At 39.6% G+C, this 24,847-nt stretch overlaps 1 protein-coding gene across 2 annotated transcripts in view; it reads left to right on the top strand.

Moving 5' to 3' along the window:
• Positions 1 to 1,060: 1,060 nt before the first annotated feature.
• Positions 1,061 to 24,847, top strand: part of LOC121632524 (dynein heavy chain 9, axonemal-like) — a 198,150-nt gene continuing 174,363 nt past the window's right edge. Inside the window, exons 1-17 of one of the 2 annotated variants that reach the window (XM_041974102.1) lie at positions 1,061 to 1,243; positions 2,961 to 3,194; positions 3,307 to 3,474; positions 3,901 to 4,017; positions 4,099 to 4,249; positions 6,336 to 6,450; positions 6,625 to 6,693; positions 9,704 to 9,830; positions 10,073 to 10,219; positions 12,652 to 12,760; positions 16,720 to 16,961; positions 17,105 to 17,240; positions 20,240 to 20,436; positions 20,522 to 20,775; positions 20,908 to 21,069; positions 22,685 to 22,907; positions 23,098 to 23,264. In XM_041974102.1, the coding sequence (XP_041830036.1) occupies positions 1,142 to 1,243; positions 2,961 to 3,194; positions 3,307 to 3,474; positions 3,901 to 4,017; positions 4,099 to 4,249; positions 6,336 to 6,450; positions 6,625 to 6,693; positions 9,704 to 9,830; positions 10,073 to 10,219; positions 12,652 to 12,760; positions 16,720 to 16,961; positions 17,105 to 17,240; positions 20,240 to 20,436; positions 20,522 to 20,775; positions 20,908 to 21,069; positions 22,685 to 22,907; positions 23,098 to 23,264 (2,720 nt within the window). In that variant the 5' untranslated portion in view covers positions 1,061 to 1,141. Of the gene's footprint in view, positions 1,244 to 2,960; positions 3,195 to 3,306; positions 3,475 to 3,721; positions 4,018 to 4,098; positions 4,250 to 6,335; positions 6,451 to 6,624; positions 6,694 to 9,703; positions 9,831 to 10,072; positions 10,220 to 12,651; positions 12,761 to 16,719; positions 16,962 to 17,104; positions 17,241 to 20,239; positions 20,437 to 20,521; positions 20,776 to 20,907; positions 21,070 to 22,684; positions 22,908 to 23,097; positions 23,265 to 24,847 lie in introns of those variants that run through there. The other variant, XM_041974103.1, reaches the window with a different exon arrangement.

Below are 24,847 nucleotides of genomic sequence, written 5' to 3'. Positions count from 1 at the left end.
TTTCCTCTGTCAGGGACCTCAGTCGTATGACAAACACATCCACAGCAGCATGGTACCTCCTCCTCATGCTGGTCACCAGTCTGGTCACATTTAGCTGTAGGATGGCATCCCATTCAAGGTCAACCAGTCTGGTTTATTTGTATAGTTGTGTTCATCAGTCTAGCATGTACAGTACAACCGAGCTGCTCCCACACGTGTTCAACAGAGTTGAGGTCTGGACTCACAGCAGCTCAGTCCATCCTCTTCCAATTTCTGGTGGTTCTCTGTGATGATCCTGGCTGTGTGGGGCAGAGCGTTGTCATCCTGGAGGAAGTTGTTCAGTCCCTGATTCTGGAGATGTGTGATCACCACTGTCCCCAGAATCAATCAGGTTCCAGTCATACATCTGTAAGGATACGATCCAGATGTTTAGCTGTTGTTCATTTCACAGACAGCTCATAAAGGTGCATTACTGACTGAATCTTTGGTGCTCATTTTCCTATGATTACTTCAGATTTATCCCCTATTATTCTGCTGAAGTTCCCCATTTTATCTCACCCTGAACTTCTGTATTTTTTGGACATGCAGTGATTAACTTTTTCCCTGAGTTTTTAATAATAAACTCCTACAGTGTGTTTGATATTGGCACAATTATATATATTGTTGGAACTATGAGGGCTTTTTCTAAAAACATCCCACAAACACTGATGGACTTACAAACAGTTGGTGCAATTTAATCCTGAATATTTCAACAAATGTGATAAAAACCTTTTTGTGCTGTACGTTTTTTTTTCATTTACAGATATGCAGATTTGGAGTCCATCCATTCCCAGTTAAACTCCTCAAAAATAAATAAGATGGCAGTGCTGTTGGAGGCTGTGGAGAGCAGCTACTCTCCAGCTTTTATGAAGATGCGACAGGACGTCCTTGCAGGTAATGAATTCCTAAAGTCTAAAGCCTTTATCCATTTTTTTTTCCTTTTTTTGGTGAGTGAAAGTAGAAATGAGATGATGAAAAATAGGTTATTTTTAAACCATGTCTCTACCTGGCAGCTTTGGAGCAGGCAGAGGACATTTACATCTGCCTGAAGCCACTACAGTGTCTGTTTGAAGACTTGGAGAATGTGGAGTTTCCTGATATCAAAGGTCAAATCCGACCTCTGATGCACACAGTATGTCTGGTGTGGACCAGCTCCAGACACTACAACACCCCAGCACGCCTTGTCGTTCTGCTGCAGGAGACCTGCAACCTCCTCATACAGCAGGTCAGCTTTTTGTTTTTGTGTTTCATCATTTTTACTGCAGAGCTGTCAGACTGTGACACTTCTGAACTGCACTTACAAGAGATCACCTGTCACCTCATAGAAGGTTGGTGGTGCTGTTTGTTCCTGGTTTTTCAGAAGTTTTTCTCTGAGCCGGATGCTTTTTCTTTCTTTCTTTCTTTCTCTCAGTCATGGAAACTTTTCATTGCTCATGCTGTTGAATTTCTTATTGTTTAGTTGTTTTTTTTTTTGTTTTTTTCCCCCACCTGGAAGCAAACGTCTGTCAAAAACAAATACTGTGCCAGGAATTTTCTCCCAAGAAAGAGCTGTCAGGCACTAGGGCTTGAAAAAAATAGTTAGGCAAGCCTGGGGCAAATTGTGTTTCAGGCTCTCATAGATGTCCCTTCCCAAGTTACCAACATAATGAGTCAAATGGGTATGTAGTCCATGGCAAAAAGCCACAGCACATTCTATGGATATAAGTAAACACACCCCTGTTAAAGTGCCCTTTTTTGTCTTTAAAAACAGAGACCACAATAATTAATTTCCAAACTTTTCCTTTGTGTTTATATGACTTGTAATCTGTAAAGTTCAGTTGAAAAAAATGCAATTAGCTGGTTGCTTAAGTGTGCACAACCTTAAACTAATAGTTTTTTGAGGCATCTCTTGCTTTATACTGTTCATAATTCCCTCCACTTTGACTTAAATCCAAGTTCCATCTGAAAAAAAGCAACCCCAAAGCATAATACTGCCACCACCATGTTGCACTGTGGTTATGATGTTCTCGTGACCTATAATTGGTAATCAATTGAAAAACAAGTATGTTGGGTGGAAAAAAGAATACACATTAACCTTGTAATGATGTTTGTATCATCTTACAGGTGAAAGTAAAAAAAAATATAATATTGCACAAAACTTAATTTATTTCAGTAACTGAACTTAAAAAGGTAAACTAATATATTATATAGATATATTACATCCAAAGGAAGATGTTTCAAGCATTTATTTGTTATAATTTTGATGATTGTGGCTTACAGTTTATTAAAACCCAGAAACTTAAACCTTTAATCAAACTGATGGAAACATGTCTTTAGCTATAATCTTTGACATGAGGTCCACTGTTTGGTGTTTATGTCTAACATCAAACTTCATCTGGTGACAAACCTGCCATTTACTGCTGATTTCTGGATGGACCTTCTGTTGGATGCTATGCTGTCAAATGTCTGTTCAGTCGTGGTAGACTGATGATATGCTAGTTTAACCTGTACAGGTTACAATGGAGCTCATTTTCACTTTTTTTTATTTAAGGAGTTCCACACAGAACTTTTTGTTAGTAGCTGTCTCTGCATGTTTCTTATAATTATTCTCCATTAGCATCCAACCTCACAACACCACACACTTTGTACCAAAACCCAGCAAATGTGAAGCACTCCTCTTGTTTCTTTTTTCTGCTGGTGCTTGGAAAACAGCTTGGTAAAACAAGGCCACCTTGTGGCTACCAGGTGCTGGCTAAAACAAGACTGTTGTATATTGAGACATTACAAACTATTACTTACTTAAAAATCTTTTTGGAAATTCATTCCCCATCCTTACTAACCACTGATGTCACTTAGAACAAATCAGCTGTAAAGCCTTTATCCACTTAGCCATCATCACTGCAAATATTTACTGTAAACTCAAATGAGCCAACCTGATTTTTTTGCTGTCTTTTAAAAACTAGGCCCGGGCATATCTAATTGCAGAGGAGGTTCTGAGAGAAGAGGTTTCTGAAAGTCTCCTGAGGGTACAGATGAGCCTGGAGATCCTGCAGCTGTTTAAGAGCACCTACGACGACCGTAGAGCCAATCTGAGACAATACCAGAAGAATGAAAGCTTGATCAAGCCATGGGACTTCTCCCCGCTGTTGGTTTTCTCTAGATTTGATCGATTTGTTAACAGAGTCAAAAGCATTAAGGTGAGCATCGCTATACTTTCATGTTGAATTTGTATGACAGTTTAGTGGAAAGTTGGCATTTTCTTCACAGGGAAACTTAAGCTGAGTTTGATTCTCCTTTGCGTCATCACAGGACATCCTGTTAACAGCGTTGGATCTGATGAAGCTCGAGAAAGTGGAGATTGGAGGCATACAAGGTCGAGCCCTTAGCTTGCAAGTCCAGCAGCTTCACCAAGAGTTTTTGGACACTTACAGATTGTTCACAGAGAAACCTTCTGACTGCTTAGACATCAGCAACCTGGTTAGTATTATTAAAATCATTCAGTGCATGTGGGTTTTGTTCACTTTATTTCTTTAGACTCAGTCAGTTTTCACAGGTCTTTTTTAAATGAGAGGCTACAAGCTCATATTAGTTTTTATCCCTGAACACCTCTCGGCTTGGCAGACACCACAGCTGGTCACTCCTTGTAGTGGAGCAAATTATTTTTCATGACAGATGCTTTTTTTTTTCTTTTGGACTGTTGTGTAGCACTTTAACTGAGATGTTTGAAATCACGACTGTAAAAGCAATTTACTTTCCTTGTAAGAAATGGTCGGCATTTTCGGCTGAATGGCTTTGAGTTGGTGAGATTTGAAAAGGGAAAAAAATGATGTGCTGACTTTGTGTTGGCTTGCAAAGCGGTGTGTTCTTTTGGCTGTCGGTCTCACTGAGCTATCTCCCCTGTAGGACTTTGAAGAAGACATGAGACAGTTCAAACTAAAGGTGGATGACACAGAACGGCGACTAGGAGCTATCTTCTGTCAGGCTTTTGATGACGCCTCAGGACTGGAGCATGCCTTCAAGGTCTGTAAACATAATCTCCATTTCTCACAAAAATGAATAAAACAAACAGATGAACAGTCACACTGAAGTCTTTGTTTGCAGGTTGTGGATATGTTTGGCTCCCTGCTGGAGCGTTCATTAGTTGCTGCTGACGCTCTGAGCAGATACCCTTTTCTTATGTCCATGTTTGACCAAGAGCTGGACTGCTGCAAACTCCTTTACAACAAACACATGCGAGCTGCTGAGGAGCTGGGTGAGACTCAGAACAATGACTGTGTTACACACCACTTTCTACTCCCATTCATCATAATCAAAGATAAGTCTCACACACTAACATGATTGATGGCAATAAAAGTAAGTATGTTTCTTTTGATTTCAGTGATCCAGGCCGTTTTTATTTGAATCAGAAGGGTGGTAGAGGCCTTCGATTCACCTCTGTCTAACCATGATTCTTACAAAAAATAGTTTGGAAAATTCTTAAGGAAATAAGTCTGAGCTCAGTGAACAGTGAGATCCATTAAAACGCCTGAAGGACATTGAAAGTTGTTAAAGGGATTAAACTTTGAATGGTCTTGATTTTAAAACTTATTAATTAAAAAAGAGCAATAACTAAAAAACTGCTGACTTTAAAACCCTTCAACACACTCACACTGCACACACATCCAGACAAAATACAGAATTATGTAGCAATATACAAAGAATTACATTAACAGCCTTCCTGCTGTTCTATGGGATTTGTTGTTCAAATCAGGTCAACATTGTACAACTATGTAAAATGTAAATATGAGCTTTGCTCCTCCCAGTTTCAATCTGACATTTATACTCAACAACCACTTTATCTGGGCCTCCTTTCTGGTACCAGGTTGGACCCCTTTTCCCTCCAGAACTGCCTTAACTCTTGGTGTGATAGATGGAACAAGGTGATGGAAACATTCCTCGGAGATTTTGCTCCATAATGACATAAAAACATCAGACAGTTGTGATGATGAGAATGTCCTGTTCCACCACATCCCAAAGCTGCTCTGTTGGATTGAGATCTGGTGACAGTAGTTTTGCAGACCGGAAACAGTTCATCTCCACCAAAACTGCTCCTCTTCAATTGCCCTCCTGCCCCAAGGTGTCATCCAGGGTTTGGTGCTTTGTCCTTTCCTCTACATCCTCTACCTCCTCCCCCATGGTCAGATTATTCATCATCACATTCTCCGTCTCCACTGTTACGCTGATGACATTCAACTTTACATATTCACAAAATCTGAAAAGCCTCAGACCACTACTACTTCTACTCTTCTTCTACTCTTTCAAACTGTCTCTCTAATATTAGTCTCTGGATGGGAAATATGTTTCTCAAACTTAACTCCAGTAAATCTGACATTCTCATTGATCCTGATTTTCTCACTTCTACAGTCAAAGGTTTCCATCTGTCATTTGAAAACTCCGCTATGTCACACTATGCCAGAACCTCAGCTTTATCTTTGATACTAAACTCACCTTAATCCAACACATTAGACTTGTTAGTAAAACAGCTTTCCATCGTCTTAAAAACATCACAGCCCATCTTTCTCTTTCCCTGCAGCTGAAACTCTCTTCCACCCCTCCATAACATCCTGCATAGATTACTGCAATTACATCCTTTATGGCACTACCACCAACCTCATCAATACACTTCAGTACATTCAAAGTCTGCCACCCTGACTTGCAGAAATCCTAATTAATTTCAATAGGGTTTCTACAAGTCTTCCTACAGATGACTACAAAAAAATCTCATTAATGTCTGAATATAAAGCGGGAAGCTGAGAAGTGGGGCCCTCAAAACAATCCAATACTGCTGTATTCAAGAAACACAAGCTAAAGATGTTTCATGTTTCACCTGAAGGTCATTTAAAGTCTGTGCAAATCTTATTACAATAAATATCTCAAAATATTTCAAAAGCTATACCCGAAAACTGCTGGATTTAGGACTCTTGGTCCTGCAGTTTGATCTTTTACTGGACTGGATCCACAATCCTCTTCTGCCCTTAGCAAAACACTGTGATCCTCTTGGCATTCTGAATCATTTCCATCCATCTTCTTGGGCATTTACTAAAATAAAATGTCATCTCTAGGATGAGCAAAGTGTTCTGCTCTTGGTTGTGAAAGCAGCTTTCTGATGATCTTGCACAGAAACACACACACACAAACTTGACATTAGACAAAATTTTTAAAAACAGCCTCTCTTAATGTATGCTAGCTAAAGGAGATGTACTTACGTACTTATTTTGTTTGCCCAATGGTGACCACACTTTGCATACGTTTTTATCTTCGTAATTCTGTGTAATGATACACATGTTGGATCTCCTCAGGCTCAGCCCCAGTGAATAAGAATATGCCAGCAGTAGCTGGAGGGCTGAGATGGGCCCAGGAGCTACAGCAGCGCATTCAGGCCCTCTTCTTCAAGTTCAGACACCTTTCCTACCCGTGAGTCTCCTCACTTGCTTGAAATATGAATCAGATTAAAAATTGAATGTGATGTGATCAAGCTTTTCCAATGGTATTCGTGTAAATGAAATTACTCTGAGCCTAATAAAAACAATGCATAAGAATATTGCAAATAATGTTTGCATAGGTTGTAAACTGTCGTCTTATCTAAAGGTGCCTGGAGTCTGCAGAAGGAGTCAGAGTCATCCAGAAGTACGAGGAGATGATGCAACTACTGGATAGGTGATATATCATCTCTTTGACACTATTACACTGTTTTCATGTATGTATTACTGGGTAAAAGAACAGACGCTGAGCTTAACTATATAAAGGCATGAAGTAGGACATAACTCTTCAAATATAAAAAAAAGAAAAACCTACAGCATGAACCAAATAATAACATTTTTCCTGTAATTTCATGCCAGTTTTTAACACCAAGCATTTGTGATTTTGTTAGTTCAGTGAATAACATTTATGAAGCAGCGCTTTGTGGAATAGCATAAAGACATGAAGCTCTGGCCATGATTTATGTTCTCATTATTGTGCCGCTGCTCTGTAGATTATTATACAGGACTCCCATAATCCCACATGTCCCATCGCTGCTCACTGATGCCAAGTGAAAAATATCCCTGTAGACCACATGCAACATAAAAACCTTGCAAAATAAAATCATTCCCGTTGAGAAGGAAATAGTATGTATGGAATTAAACTACAGCTACATGAGTCAAAGGCAAGTAGTGGGGTTTCTATTTCTATACCAAATACCACAGCTTCACACATTGTCAGCATGTTTTCCTGTGTTTAGATTGCTACCACTAAAGGTTAGTAGAATATTTGATCCACCTTAAAAACTAACTATTGCAAGTAAACTGTGAAGCGTAATGCTTGTTTTTTCTTCTGTACAATGTGAGGCCTCTTCACTTTTAGTGAACTTGCAGTTTAAAGATATAAACAGATCAGCCACAGAAATGCTTTCTGACACCACCTTATCAAGAGCCAAATGAGTCTATAACACACTGTAATAATGGTGGATGCAGCTGTGACAGGTGAGGAAATTAGCTGTAATTAACCAGAAAAATAGAAAACACATGTGTGTGTTTATAGGCCATGTTTGGCTTTACTCAGATCATTTTCACAGCAGTTATTTTTGTATGTCATATAATCAGTTGACCAAAGTGTAATAATTAGGATTTCAGGTATATTTCACTCCAGTATGTTTAGATTTTTTGTAAATTTGAATGCTAACATGGTGTTGTTCTAAATTACTGGGACACTAAATTAATTTGATTTGTTTGTATTTGCTATGTATGTTTTCCTGTTATAACAAGTCATATCTGTTGTGGAAAAAGCCATTTTATTTTCTTCTCTATACCAATAATTTTTAAATAGCATCTAATGATATGGCATGTTGTCAGGTAGCTGGCCATTGTTCACTGGCACCTGGCACTGGGATGCATCATCAGTGATGTATCATGGGTTCATTAGGTGTTTCAGATCTCACAATTTCATACACCCTCGCCCAGGTGACCCATCCAGGGTTGATCAGACCCTGGCTTGCATCCCAGCAGCATTAGACCACGGCTCACCCCTCTTTATCCACAGCCATCTGGAAGCTCTCTCAGCTATGTCAGTTACAGCCCTGATGACTGTCCCCTTTGCTGGCCCACTTAAGCCCAGTACAGTGTAGAGTTGCAGCCATGAGGGATCTGCAAAGCCTCTGCAGCCAACTTTTACAGGATGACAACAGGCTTGCCACCCCTGTCTCCGGCATTCTTCCACGAGGTCCTGATATTTGGCATATTTCTTTTCGAAAGCCTCCTCCATCCAGTCCTCCCAAAGCACTGTCAACTCTACCATGGCAAGCTGTTCTGAAGCCTCTGATAGGATCACAATGTTTGCAAAGATACTGTAGTGATGGGTCTGGGAACAGTAGCTTGCCCAGGTTGACCAATAGCTGCCAATCCTTTGCAGTCTGGGTTGTGTCTTGTGACATAACTCTAACCTATGAACAATTTAACAAATAAAAAGGCACCTAATTCAGGGAATAAAGCAGTGTGATAACAGACAGCTTGACAGAGTTTCATTTAAATGGTATCATTAAGCACTTTACCAGTAGCATGTTGCAGAAGGATGTCATTTGTCGCATCTAATAAAAACTACCAAAGATAAGTTTGACAGACAAAAAACAGTCTTTGTGATGAGCCCCAAAGATTTCCAGAAAGTTATCAGCCATAAAGCGTGGTGTGCAAAACTTTTGCACAGCTCTGTAAAGAAAATTTTCTTTTTTTATTGAGCAAATGTTTCAAACTTCTTTCTTTTTCAGCACATACATTGATGTCAGTGTCAGCTATTCACTGTGAATCAGTGCAGTCATTTTAAGTTCCAGTGATTAAGGGTGAATGTGTTTGTACCCAGTTTACTGTGGTGTGACTCGTATCACTGTGCGCACACATGCTAATACACTTACAGATCTACACTTTATGCTTCATGGGCTTAATATCAATCCCCCCCCCAACCAGTGTAATGGGATGACGAACAACACCAGTTCTTTGCCCTCAATTTACTTCCATCAGAAATTAGAGCCCTTGTTACGCAGTCATAATCATCTCAGTTCCTCCGATGAATGCCACTGTTATTATACATATTCCAGTCAGGAACAGGATGGGCATCCTCACTCATTACCCCCACAGACAAAATGCAGCGTGATTTATGGCCATGACCAAGACATTTGATTGCCTCTGCGTCTGCGGTGCCACTATCAGGAAATGAAGCTCACAGCAGAAATCCAATAAGGAGCACACAGTGCGCACTGAAGTTCTCATCATAATCGTAGCTATTTACAGACTGATATAGCTCTACAGAGCCCTGACATGTTGTCTGTTCGCTGCCTCTCGCAGATGAATCAGCATTTATCCTCATATTACCCCCCCACGCCTCCATCCAACGCTCCTTCACTCTGCTCCCTCTGCCCTTATTGTTTGCTTGATACGGACAAGCAAATCACGCCTCTCATTCAGTTTACAACCTCTGAGGACTGAGGAAATGGTTCAATCATACGCACTTTAGCTGCTCGTTTCTGTTGCTTATATTAATTTCTGTCATGCCAGCAGTTTTTCACACCTTTGGCCCTGCAAATTAAAATGCCAGCCCTGTTTTTTAAGGGAATATAAAACTGTTAATGGTGAAGATTCTATTGTAATAACTTTTACTCTATTGTGATTCCAGACTATCTGCTTTGTGTTTGGTGCTCTAGATATGCCAACAGCTTGTATAAGAGGTGGACGGAGACGGTGGGCGAGAGCTCGCAGTACAACCTCAGTTTGCCATTAATCAGCAGAGACCAGGACACTCATTTGATCTCAGTCAACTTCAACCCGCAGGTTGTTGCATTAAGCCCACATGCTGGGAAGTAGTGATTGATATGCCTCTTGTAGTCGTTCTCAGAGTCATAGAGGACAGACTTTGAGTGATTTATAAACCTGATTCTATTTTTTCCTAATGTCTCCAATAAGTAATAAAGGTTTGTGGTGTGTACTGTCAAGAATATCTGTAGTGATCAAACCCTGAGCTGATCCTGCTTTGTCTTTTAGTGTTTCTAATGTTTTCCTCATTTTCTTCCCAGCTGGCATCTGTGCTCAGGGAAGTGAGGTATTTGGAAGGCAGACAAATTGAGGCCATACCAGAAACTGCTGTGCAGATCTACACCACCAGGGAGCAGCTGTGGCAGTATGTGGTCAACCTGGACCTCACTGCTGTCCAATACAACAAGGTTGGTGAAGATTAGGTTCAAAGTTTCTAAACAACAAGACTTGCAGGCATCCTAGGATAAAATGTAGCTTCACCTGCCAACAGCAGATAGAGCTGTGGCTTCTATCTGAAATTTAACTCAAGTCCACCCTGAAAACTAAGGTTGTGCTCATTCAGAGTGAATTAAACTTAGATTTTACTCACCAATTTGTTGTCTGTAGGATTAGGCTCAGTGTGAAAGAACTCATAAAAATACTGACATGTTTTTTTTGGAAAGCTGGTTGTGTGGAAACTCAGTTAACCCAGAGATGATGGTAAACTCTGAGTTTTCAGAAAGAGAGACACCATTAACTCTGAGAAATAAAAAATGTATGTTCACCGTCTCTCTGAACCTGAGGTGCAAACTATTTCTCAAACTGACTCCTCCCCTGTCCTTAGCAACTTTCTTTCTTTATTTTTTCTTTTCTTTTTTTTTCAAGAAACAATGTTAGCCCTGCAATAGACTGGTGACCTGTCCAGGGTGTACCCTTCCTCTTACCTTGGTGCTGCTGGACTAACGCCGTCTACCCCCCCCTCCTTCTCCAGCTCCCCTGAGTTGGAATAAGCGGGCACATACAATGAATGGAGAAACACAGTTAATATGAACTGGATTATACTGGATTACAGTGGGTTTGATTGAATTGTGATTTTGAACTTTAAAAGTACTTTGAAATTACTTTCTGAATTTGGTGATATACAAATAAAGTTAAATTTAACTACAGAACTTGAAGCAACTTTCTAAAACCCAGATGTTGGGGCTGGATGATGAAATGATCTCAAAATCAGATTGCAGTAAAATTTACATTGATGTCAGTGATCAGCATGAGACATTTTCAGCTCATCCATCTACAGATTCTGCTGTGTTTCCCTCAGCACACTCCGGTCCAGTAGTTGGTGTTAATACATCTCTAAACTTGCTGCGAAATGCCAAGAAAACCCAACAGCAAAGAAGAAGAAACTAATAATCTGCCAGTGGACTGAGGAAAGTAATAATGGGATGTTTGGATCTTTTCAGTGAGCCGGCTTTTTTAGCTCCACTCCCAAAAAAGAGCCGGCTCTGTTGGCTCCACTCCCAAAAAAGAGCCGGCTCTGTTGGCTCCTGAACAGCTATTAATTGAGCCCCATAATTTACCTTAACTTGTAAAAAAATCATGAATTGTGTTTTGAAAACCTTTTTGTGTTCAGCATTTTTACAAGAAGCCTTATATTTGCCTCCTTTTGTGCATTTATTCTGATACAAAACCACTTACCTTTGTTTAATGTTACAACAAAAATCTTATATTGCACAAATGAACAAAAAACAGCAAATAAATTCACAAAACAGAACGAGAACCAAACTCAAGAAAGCAGCATTAATGTCCTCAGCGCAGGTTGGCATTCAGAAAAATAAGATGCCTCATCTTGGATGGGCTAATCTGGTTTGTCCTCTCTGTGAATAAGGTTTGATGACACGACGCACTCACTCACTTTTCCTCACGGCTGTCTGCTGTCTCAGTCGGCTCTTCTGATTCACTACCAAGCATCGGCTCTCAGAGCCGGCTCTTTCACTCATGGCACATCACTAAAGGAAAGAAACTGTAGAAGAAGATAAGATGAGACTAATATCCAACTCATGTTATCTTCCCAAACTGTTGAAGTAGTTGACTAAAAAGACCCCACTTTGTCTGTGATATAGAAGTGGTTTGGATTAGTAAAAATGATGATGAACAGATTAATACCACAGGCAAGCAAAACAGGAGACCGTGTTGATTTAGCTGCTGTCTTTCTGATCTGTTGCCGTGATCTGAGATTTTTCCTAGGAAGACAAACCATGTTTTTGTTTATCTAATAACATAATTGGTACATAAAACGGCTCTTTACTACACACGCATTGTATTATTGGGCTCAGTGTGAACCAAACACGGGTGAAATAACAGTTTTAATAATGTAACAGAATAATATGCAAGGAATCACGGATGTAATTAAGTCAGAACATCTCCCATTATGCTCAGCATCGTATTTCAATAAGGTGATTCTTATTTGGGAAAATACAAATATTCACTGTTTTCATAGACAAACAGGCTGAGACCAAAGACATGATGATCCAAAACAACATGGAACAACATGAAACTGAGACTTTGTTGAAGACAGTTTCCCTTGACTAGCCTTTCCCTTACTGGGGGTTCCGACCCCCCACGGGGGTCCCAAAATAAGAAAGACTGAAATCACTGGAAATGCAGAGATTTTTTTTTAACACATTAATGCAAACACCGAACACCGGTGCATGTTATCTTGGGGATCATGGCTCAAAAATTCTGGGAGCCACTGCCCTAGATTTCCTAGTGACTGTTCACATGTAAAACTAAGACTTGTGTTCACATTTAGAGAGCAAAAAAGATTCATATAAAAAATGTCTGTACTTCTGTTTGGCTGCAGGTGATGCACTCTGTGCTCGATGTGGAGCGTCCTCTGGTTCAGGACCAGCTCAGGGACATCGATGCTCAGCTCAGAAAGGCAGAGGAGAGCCTGAACTGGAACAGCCCAGGTCTGGCCTTTAACTGATGAGTAACAGATTCAGAATGTCATAATGACATTTTTACTGCAGCACTTGCAGCTTTTAAAACTTCCATTACAGTATGAAAACAACATGTCTTCAAAAACCTGGGTAATTCAGACACATCTTTTTTAAAGAAAAAAAAGTCTATTTGAATATTCTGTGGATTATTGAAGATAACCTTAATGGGGAAGTATTAGACTGTGTTTACATTACTTTATTCACGCTGTGCTGCAGTTTTAGGTGTAGCTTCATCCAATTTTTTTGGCTGCTGTGGTTATATGTGTACTTTGACTCATCATGGAGTGAGTTTTTTTTCTGTGTTTTCCTCACCATCAGCAAATTTCAGTTACATTATAAACAGGATGGAAGCATTAAAAAAATGCTATTTTCAACATGTTCATACTAATATATGCCACATAGCCAGCAAATTGCTCTAGAATTCATCTTAAGAAGTAAACCTGACAATGTCACTTTAAAGAATAGTAACAGAAATTTAAGAATTAACCGTGACAATGTATTAAAAATGTTTTGGCAATTAACTCAAGCATTTAGTCATGTAGACAACTTCAAGATGAGGGAAAAATATCCAGTGAGCAGCAGTTGTTATGACCAGAATGTCTTGTCGATGTCAGAGTGTTACGCAGGCACTCCATGGAGACAAAAGCAGGTTAACGATACTTTATTAATAACCATAAACTCAAAGGAAGGATCATAATACCGACACGTCCAACCTTGAAGCAGATGGGCTACAGCAGCAGAAGACACACCGGGTTCCTCCTGCCAGCTAAGAACAGGAAACTGAGGCTAAATTCACACACACTCACCAACACTGGACAATAGAAGATGGAGAAACCTTGCTGGTCTGATGAGTCTCCATTTCAGCTCCCCATTCAGATGCTAGGCTCAGAATTTGGTGGAAACATCATGAAAACATGGATCCATCCTGCCTTGGATCAACGCTTCAGGCTGCTGCTGGTGTGATGGTGGGGGGAGATTTTCTTGGCTCACTTTCGGCCCCTTAGTACCAACGTTGCCTGGTTTAACCACCACAGCCTACCTGTCATCATGAAAGCAGGGATCCATCCTGACTTGACAATACTTGATTAATTAATTAATTGACTTGTCACTGATTCTCAACATTTTATAATTATAATTCATTAAAATCGCATAGATTAGGACTATATTTCATTGCAGCTGTAAGCAGACTTCAATTTGCTAAGAGTGGTGAATTCTAGACTGCATGTATGTACAAGCTGATAAGTTCCTATTAGTATCCAAACACAGCATTATATAAGACCCATTTAGATTGTCACCATATAAGGGTCTGTGTATTACAGGACTGGACTCACATAAAATTCGAAGAAGCACATCTACATCATAGAGTGTAACATTATATGTCCGGAGCTCTTTTTTCCTTAAAGTATTTTTGTCATCTCACTTGCTTCAAGTAATTTACCACAAAATGGCAACGAAAGCCACCACATTGCAGAAACAATGCAGCACCAAGAACACCAAAAGAAGGAAACAACAGGATGGCACTGAGAAGAGGAAAAGTTTAACAAAAAACTTCAGAATGTTGTCAAGAACAAATAAACAACAATGGAATAAAGGAACAAGTGATTAGATTCTGGAGGAGATCCGGATCACCACCTGGATCCAACAGTTTTTAAGAAATTCTTTACAGGCGCAAACATCCAAGAACATCAGTGAATTTTGTCACATCCGGGTCTCTCGCCAGTGAAAAAAGTGAAGGGAAATTGTTATGGATGTGCATCTGACTTTTAATGTTTCCTTCCAGGTGAACAACAGACACATAAAGATAATCAAAAAGAATTATCATCACCACTTTGAACCCAAAGCTTACATGTTATTTCTTGGTTATTCTGGTCTATCCATTTCTATGAAAGCTTGCTACCTTTTTTGTTGTCACTGAAGTGTCCATGTTGTTTACCATTACTCTGCATACACTTTGAGGCTTCATGTGTCAGCTGCTTAGCAGTCAAGCAGATTCTGTTATTAGCTGTGTGACATCTGCAATCTATTCATGAAGTGTGAAGAAACAGAACTGCCTAAAGTATGTGTCTGTTCAGTCAGACTGCTTTGGCTTCACCTACCTTTACAGAATAGCTTTGCTTTTACCAAATATATAACCTACTAGGTTTTGATAAGAATTGCATTTAGAAAAGCAAATGCAATAAGAATGTATATCATATGCAGGTCCGTATAGGTTTGCTTATACATCACAAATATCAATATATACACTCAGGTTATTAAATAAATCCTTTCCTCTGTTTTTGCCTCCATGCTTTTCACTTCAGGGGCAGAGGCTAGTCAGAAATGTAACAGAAAGAAGAATAGAAGAGGTGTTCAATCATTGATAAGCTTTGACTGACACACAGCTTCCAGGAATGTTGTTAGTTTCCTTGACTCCAGGATTCCCAGAGGGATAGAACCAAAGTGAGAAGAGTGTTTACGGTACTAACCAATCCACTCGAAAGTCTGTGGGGACGATCTCACAGTGATTCTGCAGCACATTCAGTACACACACATTTATCTGTTATGTGTGTATGTGAACAAGTCGTACAAGTTGATTCAGGGTTGAGACGGGATGACCGTTCTCTTATCTGAAGTAAATTTACAAGGTAGAAAAAGGTAGCATTCATTTCACATTAGGCTAGCATCTTTGCATATATTAGCATCACATCGTGGACTTACTCTATACATGAAAAAAAGAAAAACCCTGACATTTTATTCCAGTCTATTATTTTTAAATTCACTCATTAAATCATCAAAAACAAATAATCATTTCTCTAACAGTATTTATGGTAGTTTATTTAACTAACAAAAATGCACTAACTTTGTTTGAAATAACAAGATAACCCCTTTAAAGCTGTACTCACTGATCGGACTGATTTTGACCATTTAGAGTTTAATTTGATCCAAAAAGATCTCGGGACACGGTTTTCAAAATTCTTGCTTTTAGGTGGTCTAACTGGCTATAAGTGGGATTTAGATGTATTTTAGTTACTGCTGGGCAACGATTAAGTTGTTTAATCTTAATTTTCTTTTTGTCTGTTGATGAATGTGCTGTTCACTGCAAGGATAGAGTGAAGAATCTGTGTTTTTCTTTTTTTTTAATCAAACACTTTCAACCTTTTTTACCCTCAGAAGAATCACAAAGATCATTTAGTCAAAGATGCTGAGGTTTCTCACCTGTGCTGTTGTAACATCTAAGTTATGCCTTACTGTCAGGATTGTCTCAGAGTTTTAGAGTTGGGCAGCTGGTTCAGCATGCAGCAACTTGCATTTTTACTGGTTCTTCTGAATATTATATAACCCCTGTTTCACTTCACTGGCCTCCAGTTCAGGTTGAAGCAGATTTTAAAATGCTACTGTTAACTTATAAAATATTAAACCAGAAGACCAAGTTATTTAACTGACCTTGTGTATGTACCCATGTGGTCACTGCACTCTCAGGGGGCTTGGTCTTCTGGAGCACTGTGGCTCAGGCATCTGGTTAGGATGCCTCCTGGCAGCCTCCCCTGGTGAGGTGTTCAGGGCATGTCCCACTGGGACGAGGTCCCGGGGTAAGACCCGGGACAAGCTGGAAGGACTATGTCTCGGCTGGCATGGGAGCCCCTCAGTATTAGGATAAGCTGGAAGATGTGGCGGGGGAGGGTTAGGGGAACTCTGTGCTTTTCTGTTTAAGTTGCGGCCCATGCATCCCGACCTCAGATAAACAGCAAAAGACAGATGCTGATTAAGTCAGTATTAATTTTAAACACTTTAACTTCTTTATATGGTGAAATTTTCTGCAAGTATGTTTAAAATTCTTAATTAGTTTAGTTGTTTCTTCATTTTGAAACTTTTATGGAAAATAGGTTAAACATATTTTTACACATATGTTTTTGCAATCTGTTGAGCTGTTAACCCTGCGTGTCTTTCAGGTGTTTGGCAGTACATCCAGGACATGCGGGACTGTGTGTGTGACCTGGAGAGCCGACTCCAGAGGACCAAAGACAACGTGGAGGTAATCCAGAGCTGCATGAGGACTTGGGCCAACCCCATGTTTGATAGGAAAGATGGCAAAAAAGATGCACTACTCAGCCTAGAGGACAGGACGGAGAGGGCTGATAGGTTTTACAGTCTGATACGATCCTCTGGAGAAAAGATCCACTTCCTGCTGAAGGTACTTTGCTTGTTATTGTGTGACATGATTAATTTTACTCTTTTATTGTTGTTAAAACTTTGGATCATATTAAAAATACAGGAATTTGTAAACATGGTAGAGATGATGATGCAGTGCGGGTGTCCTGTTTTTAAATCTCTCAGAGCAACCAGGCGCTGTTCAGAGCTGAGCCGTCTTCTGAGGAGTGGAAGGCCTATGTGGAGTACATTGATGACATGATCGTGGATGGTTTCTTCAGCAGTATTGAGTGCTCTCTGAAGTTCTTCTTGGACAACACTGGTAGGGTTATAAACACCAGCAGAATTAAATCTCCAAAGGAAACACTTATGTTTATTTAGTAAAGCCTCAGTTTTGTTTTTTTGTTTTTTTTTTGTTTTTTTTTTGTGGTGTTAATACTGTTGTTTCAGAGCCAGAATGATCCTCAAATTCATATCAGAGTATTCAGAGCCACTCAGTAGTCTGACTTGGCAGCCAGCACAGACTTGGACAGCTTCTGAACATGTCCTCAGGGTAGTCGCTGTCAATCGGTGTCCGCCTCTGTTGGCTGTTCTGTGGACATGTAGAAACTTGTGGACTTGCTCGCTGGCATTAGTTTTGTCAGCCAGTTTAAATGGACTGGGATGTGATTCAAGATGAAGTAGATTGTTTCCAAGCTGCTGCTGTGTCCAATCTCCTTCCATTGTTCGGTCACTTCTGCTCCTTTCGTCTTTTCTTTTCCCTCTCCTTCTGTAGGCTCAAAGAGTCTTTGATGATTAAGAAGTCTCTGAAGTAGGAGATCTAAAACATGAATATCTCAGGGGTAGGCCGCTGTTTGTACAAACTGAGGAATGGTGCATTGTTATTTTTCCTACAGCATATGTGTGTATACAGTTACATACTTTATACACATAATTTAAAATTTAACCAATGACTCTGTATAGCTACCAGGATTAATCTTAATTTTTAATGCCAACATGCTTGAAACAATATAATTATATTCCTTCTCCTTTAATAGTGATATGATCATAGCTGAGAAGAGTTTTCAGACTGAGATGAGTTAAATGCTCATAATGAGACTTTTAGGGTGCATTCACACCAGAAAAGTCTGGGAATTCAGTTCAACTGGGAATTATGAAAATTTTCGCACCTTTGTTTACGTTGGTTTGCTTTCACTGTGCACTATCGGACCAACCTGCCTTGACCATGTCACAGAGTTAAAACAGCTGCTCAGTAGGTGACGATACTCTCCGAAACAACCGTTGATCAACAAGAAAGAAGAAGAAAATCTGGTTTCATTTATTGGTCAGGCCCAAAAACAGCTTATTTACCCCAAGTAAACCATGGAGCAAAAATAAATTTATTTCTGTTCTTACCCAGGTGTTCAAACCTTATGTAGCTTTCATCAAAATCTGTCCAGTATGTGCAGCAGGACAGGCAGTCAGCAATCCAACATCGTGTTCTCTGTCACTTCCTGTCTTTGTCCACTGGATGGTCTATTTACGCTGGCAGTGCACCAGACCAGAGTTTACTTAGAAGCAGACCGAGACCTCCAGTTTTCAAGTGGCCCAGAGTTCGCTTCTTTGATCTGACCAGAGTCTGAGTGTGTGTTCACACTGCTCCAAACGTCCCGGACTATCCGTGGAAGCGGACCAAACAGGGCTAGTGTTAATGCACCCATATTACGGAATATAAGGCTAGGATAGCAGTGAGATTAAAAAGGTGTTTTTGAAACACACTTCAAACATATTTTTATACCCAATGGAAACAATTTGCAGCCATTACAACGTTGTACACAACGTTTATTATAAATAAGCAAACTAGCATTAGCTACAATTAGCTTACCCTCATACATGATCTTTATTGTATCCTCTCAGCTTGGATGGGTCCCAAACTGTCCTTGTTCTTTTTTTTCTCCCCAGAGTATTTAGTCTTACCACCTCCAGCCTTCTCTTGATTTTTTTCTTTTAGACTGAAACAGAGAAAAAGCCACAGACCGAGCAGCAGGTACAATTGCGCCAGTGTCCTCCATTGTTTAGTGCTTTGCATAGAAACGACATCACAGGACATTCAAGATTCCTTGCCACAGGGTCCCCACCCACATTAGAGTGTCCTCAATAATGGAAAACCACGTAAACTAAGCAAAGTAGGGCCAAGTCATGTAGAGGAGAGTAGGTGCTAGTGGAAAAAGGACTTAGTGTCCTGATGGGCCCAAATTCTAAAATAAATGTAAATTATTTAAATGATGGTGATTGTATGATCTTTGATAAAGACAACTTGGCTTCTCTTTCTTGGTCACATGGTGTCAGTATCCATGTTTACATGCTCAAAATGTCTTCAAATGGGTTACATTTCAGATAAGACATGTACTGCTTACATTGACCCTGGAAAAGTCATTACAATCATGACGTGTGCTTTCCTGCATCATAAAATAAATCATTTTGGCATTGGCAGAATTTTCTGATGTTCTGGAAAGTGAAGTAGAGGAAGACATGGTTATTTCCATTGTAAACAAATGTCTTTATGGTGTCTTTATGTTGGTGTCTTTATCACCATCTTACTAATTTCAATAAGTAAGATGTTTTTTTAAAAACATAAAGCAATGTATTTATATCATATAGTGTCCAGGTCTGTCTTGGTCACGTTATGATGAATGGCTGATGATCAGGTGTGCACAGAAAGGATCATTGTTAACTGAATCTGTTTTCATGCAATCTTGTGCCTACCAGCTTTCTGCCTAATAAAAGACTCTCCAGAAAGAGGTGCTAAGACTTGATTGTATTTTATGAATTGGTGAGCATTTTCTAGTATGATGTGATCTTGCTCATAAGGTTTTCTCCACTCTTGGAGTGTTGGATGTGTGGTTCCAGTGTCTTAATATGACTCTGGGAGCTGAGGCTGTTCTAACCATCAGAACAGGATCATATCCTTTTGAAAGGGTCAGGATTTCAGTTTTAGCTTAAAAAAGACACAAACAAGGAGATTGCGGGAGGACTTCTCCTGCATATGTCTCTAAAAATTCTCAACCACGGCTCAATCATGGGGCAATGGGTCCATAAAGGTGCCCATTTCATTTTTGCATTATCAACATGTGTTTATCAGACCTTTTATGTAGAGCCTACAATCCTTTCTATAGTACAACATTTAGTGTTGAATGGATTTCCTGGGACCTTTCTTTGTGAAGCTTGATGCTCTGTGTGTTTTGGTGTTTATTTCTGGCAACCTTTTCAACTTTTTCAGACCATGATTATTTTTGACTGGTGCTATGGTTTGAAACTATGTCTCATATTCTCCTTTTTAAGACCAGAGAGCTGTGGTGGCCCCGCTGTTCGAGGCTCAGCTGGATCTGAAGTTCCCTGACATGGTGTTCACTCCCTCACTGGAGCTTGGATCTGGAGACAGTTTGTTTGAGATGGTGGATAGCCTCATCAATGACGTGTTCAGGGTGTCCTCCTTGGTGCCCCGCCTAGCCGAGGACAGCCCATTTCCCCACTACCAGGTACATCTGGTTTGATCCAGCTCCTTCACCACCACACAGGTCACTCCAGTTTTAACATGCTGCATGGGTCTTGACCTCCCCTCAGGCTGACATGGAGGACATGGCTGACCTGGCAGAGATGCGTAACCTCCTCATGGAACATGTGCAGAGTGCCATGGTGGCGTGCTGCGAGTTTCGTAACTCTCTGGAGCGTTACAGCTACCTGTATGTGGACGACAGGAAGGAGTTCATGCGTCGGTTCCTTGAGTATGGACACATTGCAGATGAAGAGGATTACACTGACAATGGAGGCCCAGAGAATCCACCGACTCTGGACAATTTTAGAGAGCAGGTGGACGGGTAAGGATGTGTTAAGTTATTTTTCTAATCATTTTATCTTGCAATGATCAGATTATGATATTAACTTCGTTTTTTCATGCAAGACTCTAATTATTAGAATTCACACTTCTTTTTTTTTTTTTTTGTCCTTAGCTTCGAGAAGCTTTACGAGGAGGTTCAGGGTCTGGAGGTGGTGCATGTGTTTCATGGGTGGATAAGGGTGGATGGTCGGAGCATGAAGACTGCCTTGCTCAATGTCATCAAAAAATGGAGCCTTATGTTCAAACAGCACCTCATGGATTTAGTAACCAACAGGTACGGCTTACTTCTTCAGGCTAACACCCACCATTGTCACCAAAAAGATGAGCCAAGGTGGGATTCGTCATCTTAGAGGGAAAAATAACCTCCCATACATTAGATAACTTTATTTAAAAACACAGTACCTCATAGCTTCTGTACTGTATGACCATTCACTGATGGTGGCACAAGTTCCCAAAGCAAAGCCTCCAAGTGACTGTTGGTAACAGCCAGTTAGCTGCTGGAGCTGTTTTTGCTGTGTTACCAATTCTTTCCTTTTTGAAAAAGCTGGTTTGACTGATTTTTCTGGCACGTTTCACAAAAATGCTATTTTAGTCAGAAAGGTCTTCAGTAAAATTTAAATTGGCAAAATGTGTTGTGGAAGTACATTCCCTAGCTTTATGTATCATTTATAATTTTCCTTAAAGGTCCCATATTACCCTTTTTTTTCCACCAATTTTATATGGGTGTCAGAGGTCCAACAACATTGTTTTCAAAGTATATTACCCCAAATTCAGCCTTAGTCCTTAATTTCAGCCATTCCGAAAGTGGCTCTAGTGAGCTCTACTGAGAACGGCCTGTTTCTGTGTTTGAACCTTTAAATGTTCATGAGTTTATGCGTCTCTCGGAGACGATCCAGCTTTCGCTAGCACCCACTCAGTGATTTTAGAGGGCAGACTCAGCTAGCCAGGGGTTGGGTCAATGGCAGTATCCATTGACCCGGGGAATGGTTATTTCCCTTCATGAGGTCACAAAGGGAAAGATCTCAGACTCACCCATTAGAGCACATATTTACTAAAAAGTGGAGCAAGCAAGTGAGAGAGGTGACAGAATTTTCTCATTTTTGGGCCTCATACACAGGCTATGAGAACACAAATGACTGTTGGAAAACCTTCAGAAAGTGAACTTTGTGCATGGTGGGGATCCAGACATGCCCACCAAAAATGTTTTATGATGTCCCACCTGGTGGGGAAAAGGGGGTGTTTTTTTGTTTTGTTGCCAAATATTGAGTTGTGGAGTGGAAGGAACAATATAGGTTTTTGACCAGTTTTGTTTAGTTTGAAGTTTATATAACTTTTTGAATGATTTTGGTTTCTGTTTGGAAGAAAATAAATTAAATATATTTAGTCAAAAGTGTGTGGCGTGCATCATAGCCACCTGCTGACGCTGCCCACAGCCTTAATTTTAATAAAGCTGGAATGCCGCGACATGATGTATAACTGTTATTGTTTTGCATGAAATAATGGTTAGTAAGATATTTATTAACTGAATTTATTATCTTTGAGAGGGTAGAAAAATGACTAAAGTCTGGCTGGATCAGCTGGATTTTTCAGTTTTTGATATGATTTGGATATAAATGGTGATAAAGTTATGAACTGTTAGTGGTGGAGGTTATTATGCAGATTCTAGTTAATAAACATCCTCTATCTTTATGTGCACATGTGGCAGTCTCTAAAATAATAATATAATATAATATAATATAATATAATAATATAATATAATATAATATAATATAATATAATATAATATAATATAATAATATAATATAATATAATATAATATAATATAATAATATAATATAATATAATATAATATAATATAATATAATATAATATAATATTTTCATCCCCAGTCTGTCAGATCTGGAGACGTTCATCACTGTAACTGAAGCTGGACTGGTCCAGCGGGTGGAGGAAGGCGACTATGGCGGTCTGGTTGAAGTCATGGCTCGCCTGCATGCTGTGAAGGAAAGACAAAACACCACAGACGCCATGTTTGAGCCTCTGAAACAAACTATTACTCTGCTGAAGGTGTATGAACAGGAGCTTCCTGAGGTTGTTTACAAACAGCTAGCGGTAAGGATGGACATTCATCTTGTTTTCTGTCACACACTTTGTTTTGTTTCAGCTGAGATGAAACCATTTCTCCTATTTCTTCAATCACCAAACAACCTCTCCTCTGTTCCTCAGTAAAATGTATCATCTGTCACTCCCCGCCTTCTTCTTATCACCTCCTCTTTGTATCTGATTATCTGTTTTTCTTTAGGAGTTACCAGAAAAGTGGAACAATTTGAAAAAACAGGCGATGTTGGTGAAACAGCAAGTGGCGCCACTGCAGGCCATCGAGGTGGCCAACCTTCGCCGAAAGTGTGCTTCGTTCGATGTTGAGCAACATGCTTTTCGGGAACACTTCCGCAGCAACGAGCTTTTCAGGTATAAAATAAGTCTCTCAGGGCTTCCGTGTAGCTGCCCTAATATATTATCAAAGGCATGAGTTCATTCTTTGCTAGGTGCTCGCTATGTTCATGATGATGGATTAAGTGACCTCATGATGTTTCACAAGTGTCTTGGTCTCTAGAACCCAGTGTTCATGTCCTGCTTATAAGTGGAATGAACAAGAAAAACATGGCTGAAGTTTAATATAAATGTTCACATAATTTATCAAGTACATTCACCGGCTACTATTATTAGGTACACCTTGCTAGTTCTGCATTGGACCCCCTTTTTATATAGGGTCATTCTTTTGTTTTTTGCTCTTATTCATTAATTTATCAAAAATTTTGATAAAGTATTTAATTGTCAACATTTATGCCTTAATTGCCCTTTTCATGCACAGCCCTTTGGTCAACAGGAAACTGTTTTAAACGTTCTAAATAACAATGTTAGAAGTGAGAAATAACAGGAGAGGACGTCTTTAATGTTAACAACATTAGTCAGGAGTACTAAAAACTGATTCCACAGGGGGTACATTGCTGGAAAAAGTTTGAGAAACAATAGACTAGATAAAACTTGATCACTGTTTGCGAACATGAAGATTTAAACTTTAAATTCTACTGTTCTACATCATATGAGAAACATTGCAGCTTCACCTTTCACAGTAATTCAGAGAAATCACATGTGGTTTAAGTTACGTTCTGCAACACAAATACACAGAAAGGTCCTGTATCACCAAAGGTCATGTTCTTGGGCCACATTCACCAATATCTTAAGAATTTTCTTAAATTCTTTAAGTTTACTTATCAAGAAAACAGATTCATAAACATGTTCTTAAGCTATGAAATTGTTCACGTATTTGCTGTCCAATCAATAAATGCCAATCTTCTTGTGAACCGAAAGGACATGCCAGCTGGGCATTTAGTTCTTTTTTTTTTTTTTCAAACACACTGTGATGATCTTTTTGTGGCTAGCAGTGAAAAGGGTCAATAACAAACTGGGCTGGAGACAAAACTAAATGGTATACATAAAATATTTATTACAATAAACAAAATTCAAATACAATTTCCTATGAAATGAAATAAAAAATGTGTCAGGTTCTAAATAACTTAAATTGTCCTACAAACAAAAATGTCCGGCAAACAAAATAAATAGAACAGAAAGTGTCCTTTGTCAGGTGTACGCTAATAATTTCTACAAACAACACAAAACAATAAATGTCAACCAGACTGGGACTTTCACAACTCTATAAACAAACAAAACCTCCTCCTAATGAAGATATTGCTGAATCCAAATTTCCTATAAACCAAAGTTCTCAAAATATGCACGAGAGTGTTTTTTCTCTAAACCAAAACGCTATCAAAGAAAGCTCTTACATTAAACACAGCTAACAACAAACCCACTCAGGGTGTGATACACGAAAGAGATCCCAAAGCCAGCGAACTGTGTGCCCACGGTACACAGCTGCTTCGAATAACGGTGATGCAGGACTTTTATGGACGAAGAGTCCATGACAAACAGCCCCTTCAGAAGAGTCCGGAACATCAGGCAACCAGGACGGAGGAGTCGTGGTGCAACTTCCG

The sequence above is a fragment of the Melanotaenia boesemani genome, chromosome 21, assembly GCF_017639745.1.
Source record: "Melanotaenia boesemani isolate fMelBoe1 chromosome 21, fMelBoe1.pri, whole genome shotgun sequence".
Lineage (NCBI taxonomy): Eukaryota > Metazoa > Chordata > Actinopteri > Atheriniformes > Melanotaeniidae > Melanotaenia > Melanotaenia boesemani.
The sequence above is the reverse complement of the archived record's forward strand: the minus strand, read 5'-3'. Positions and strand labels throughout refer to the sequence as shown.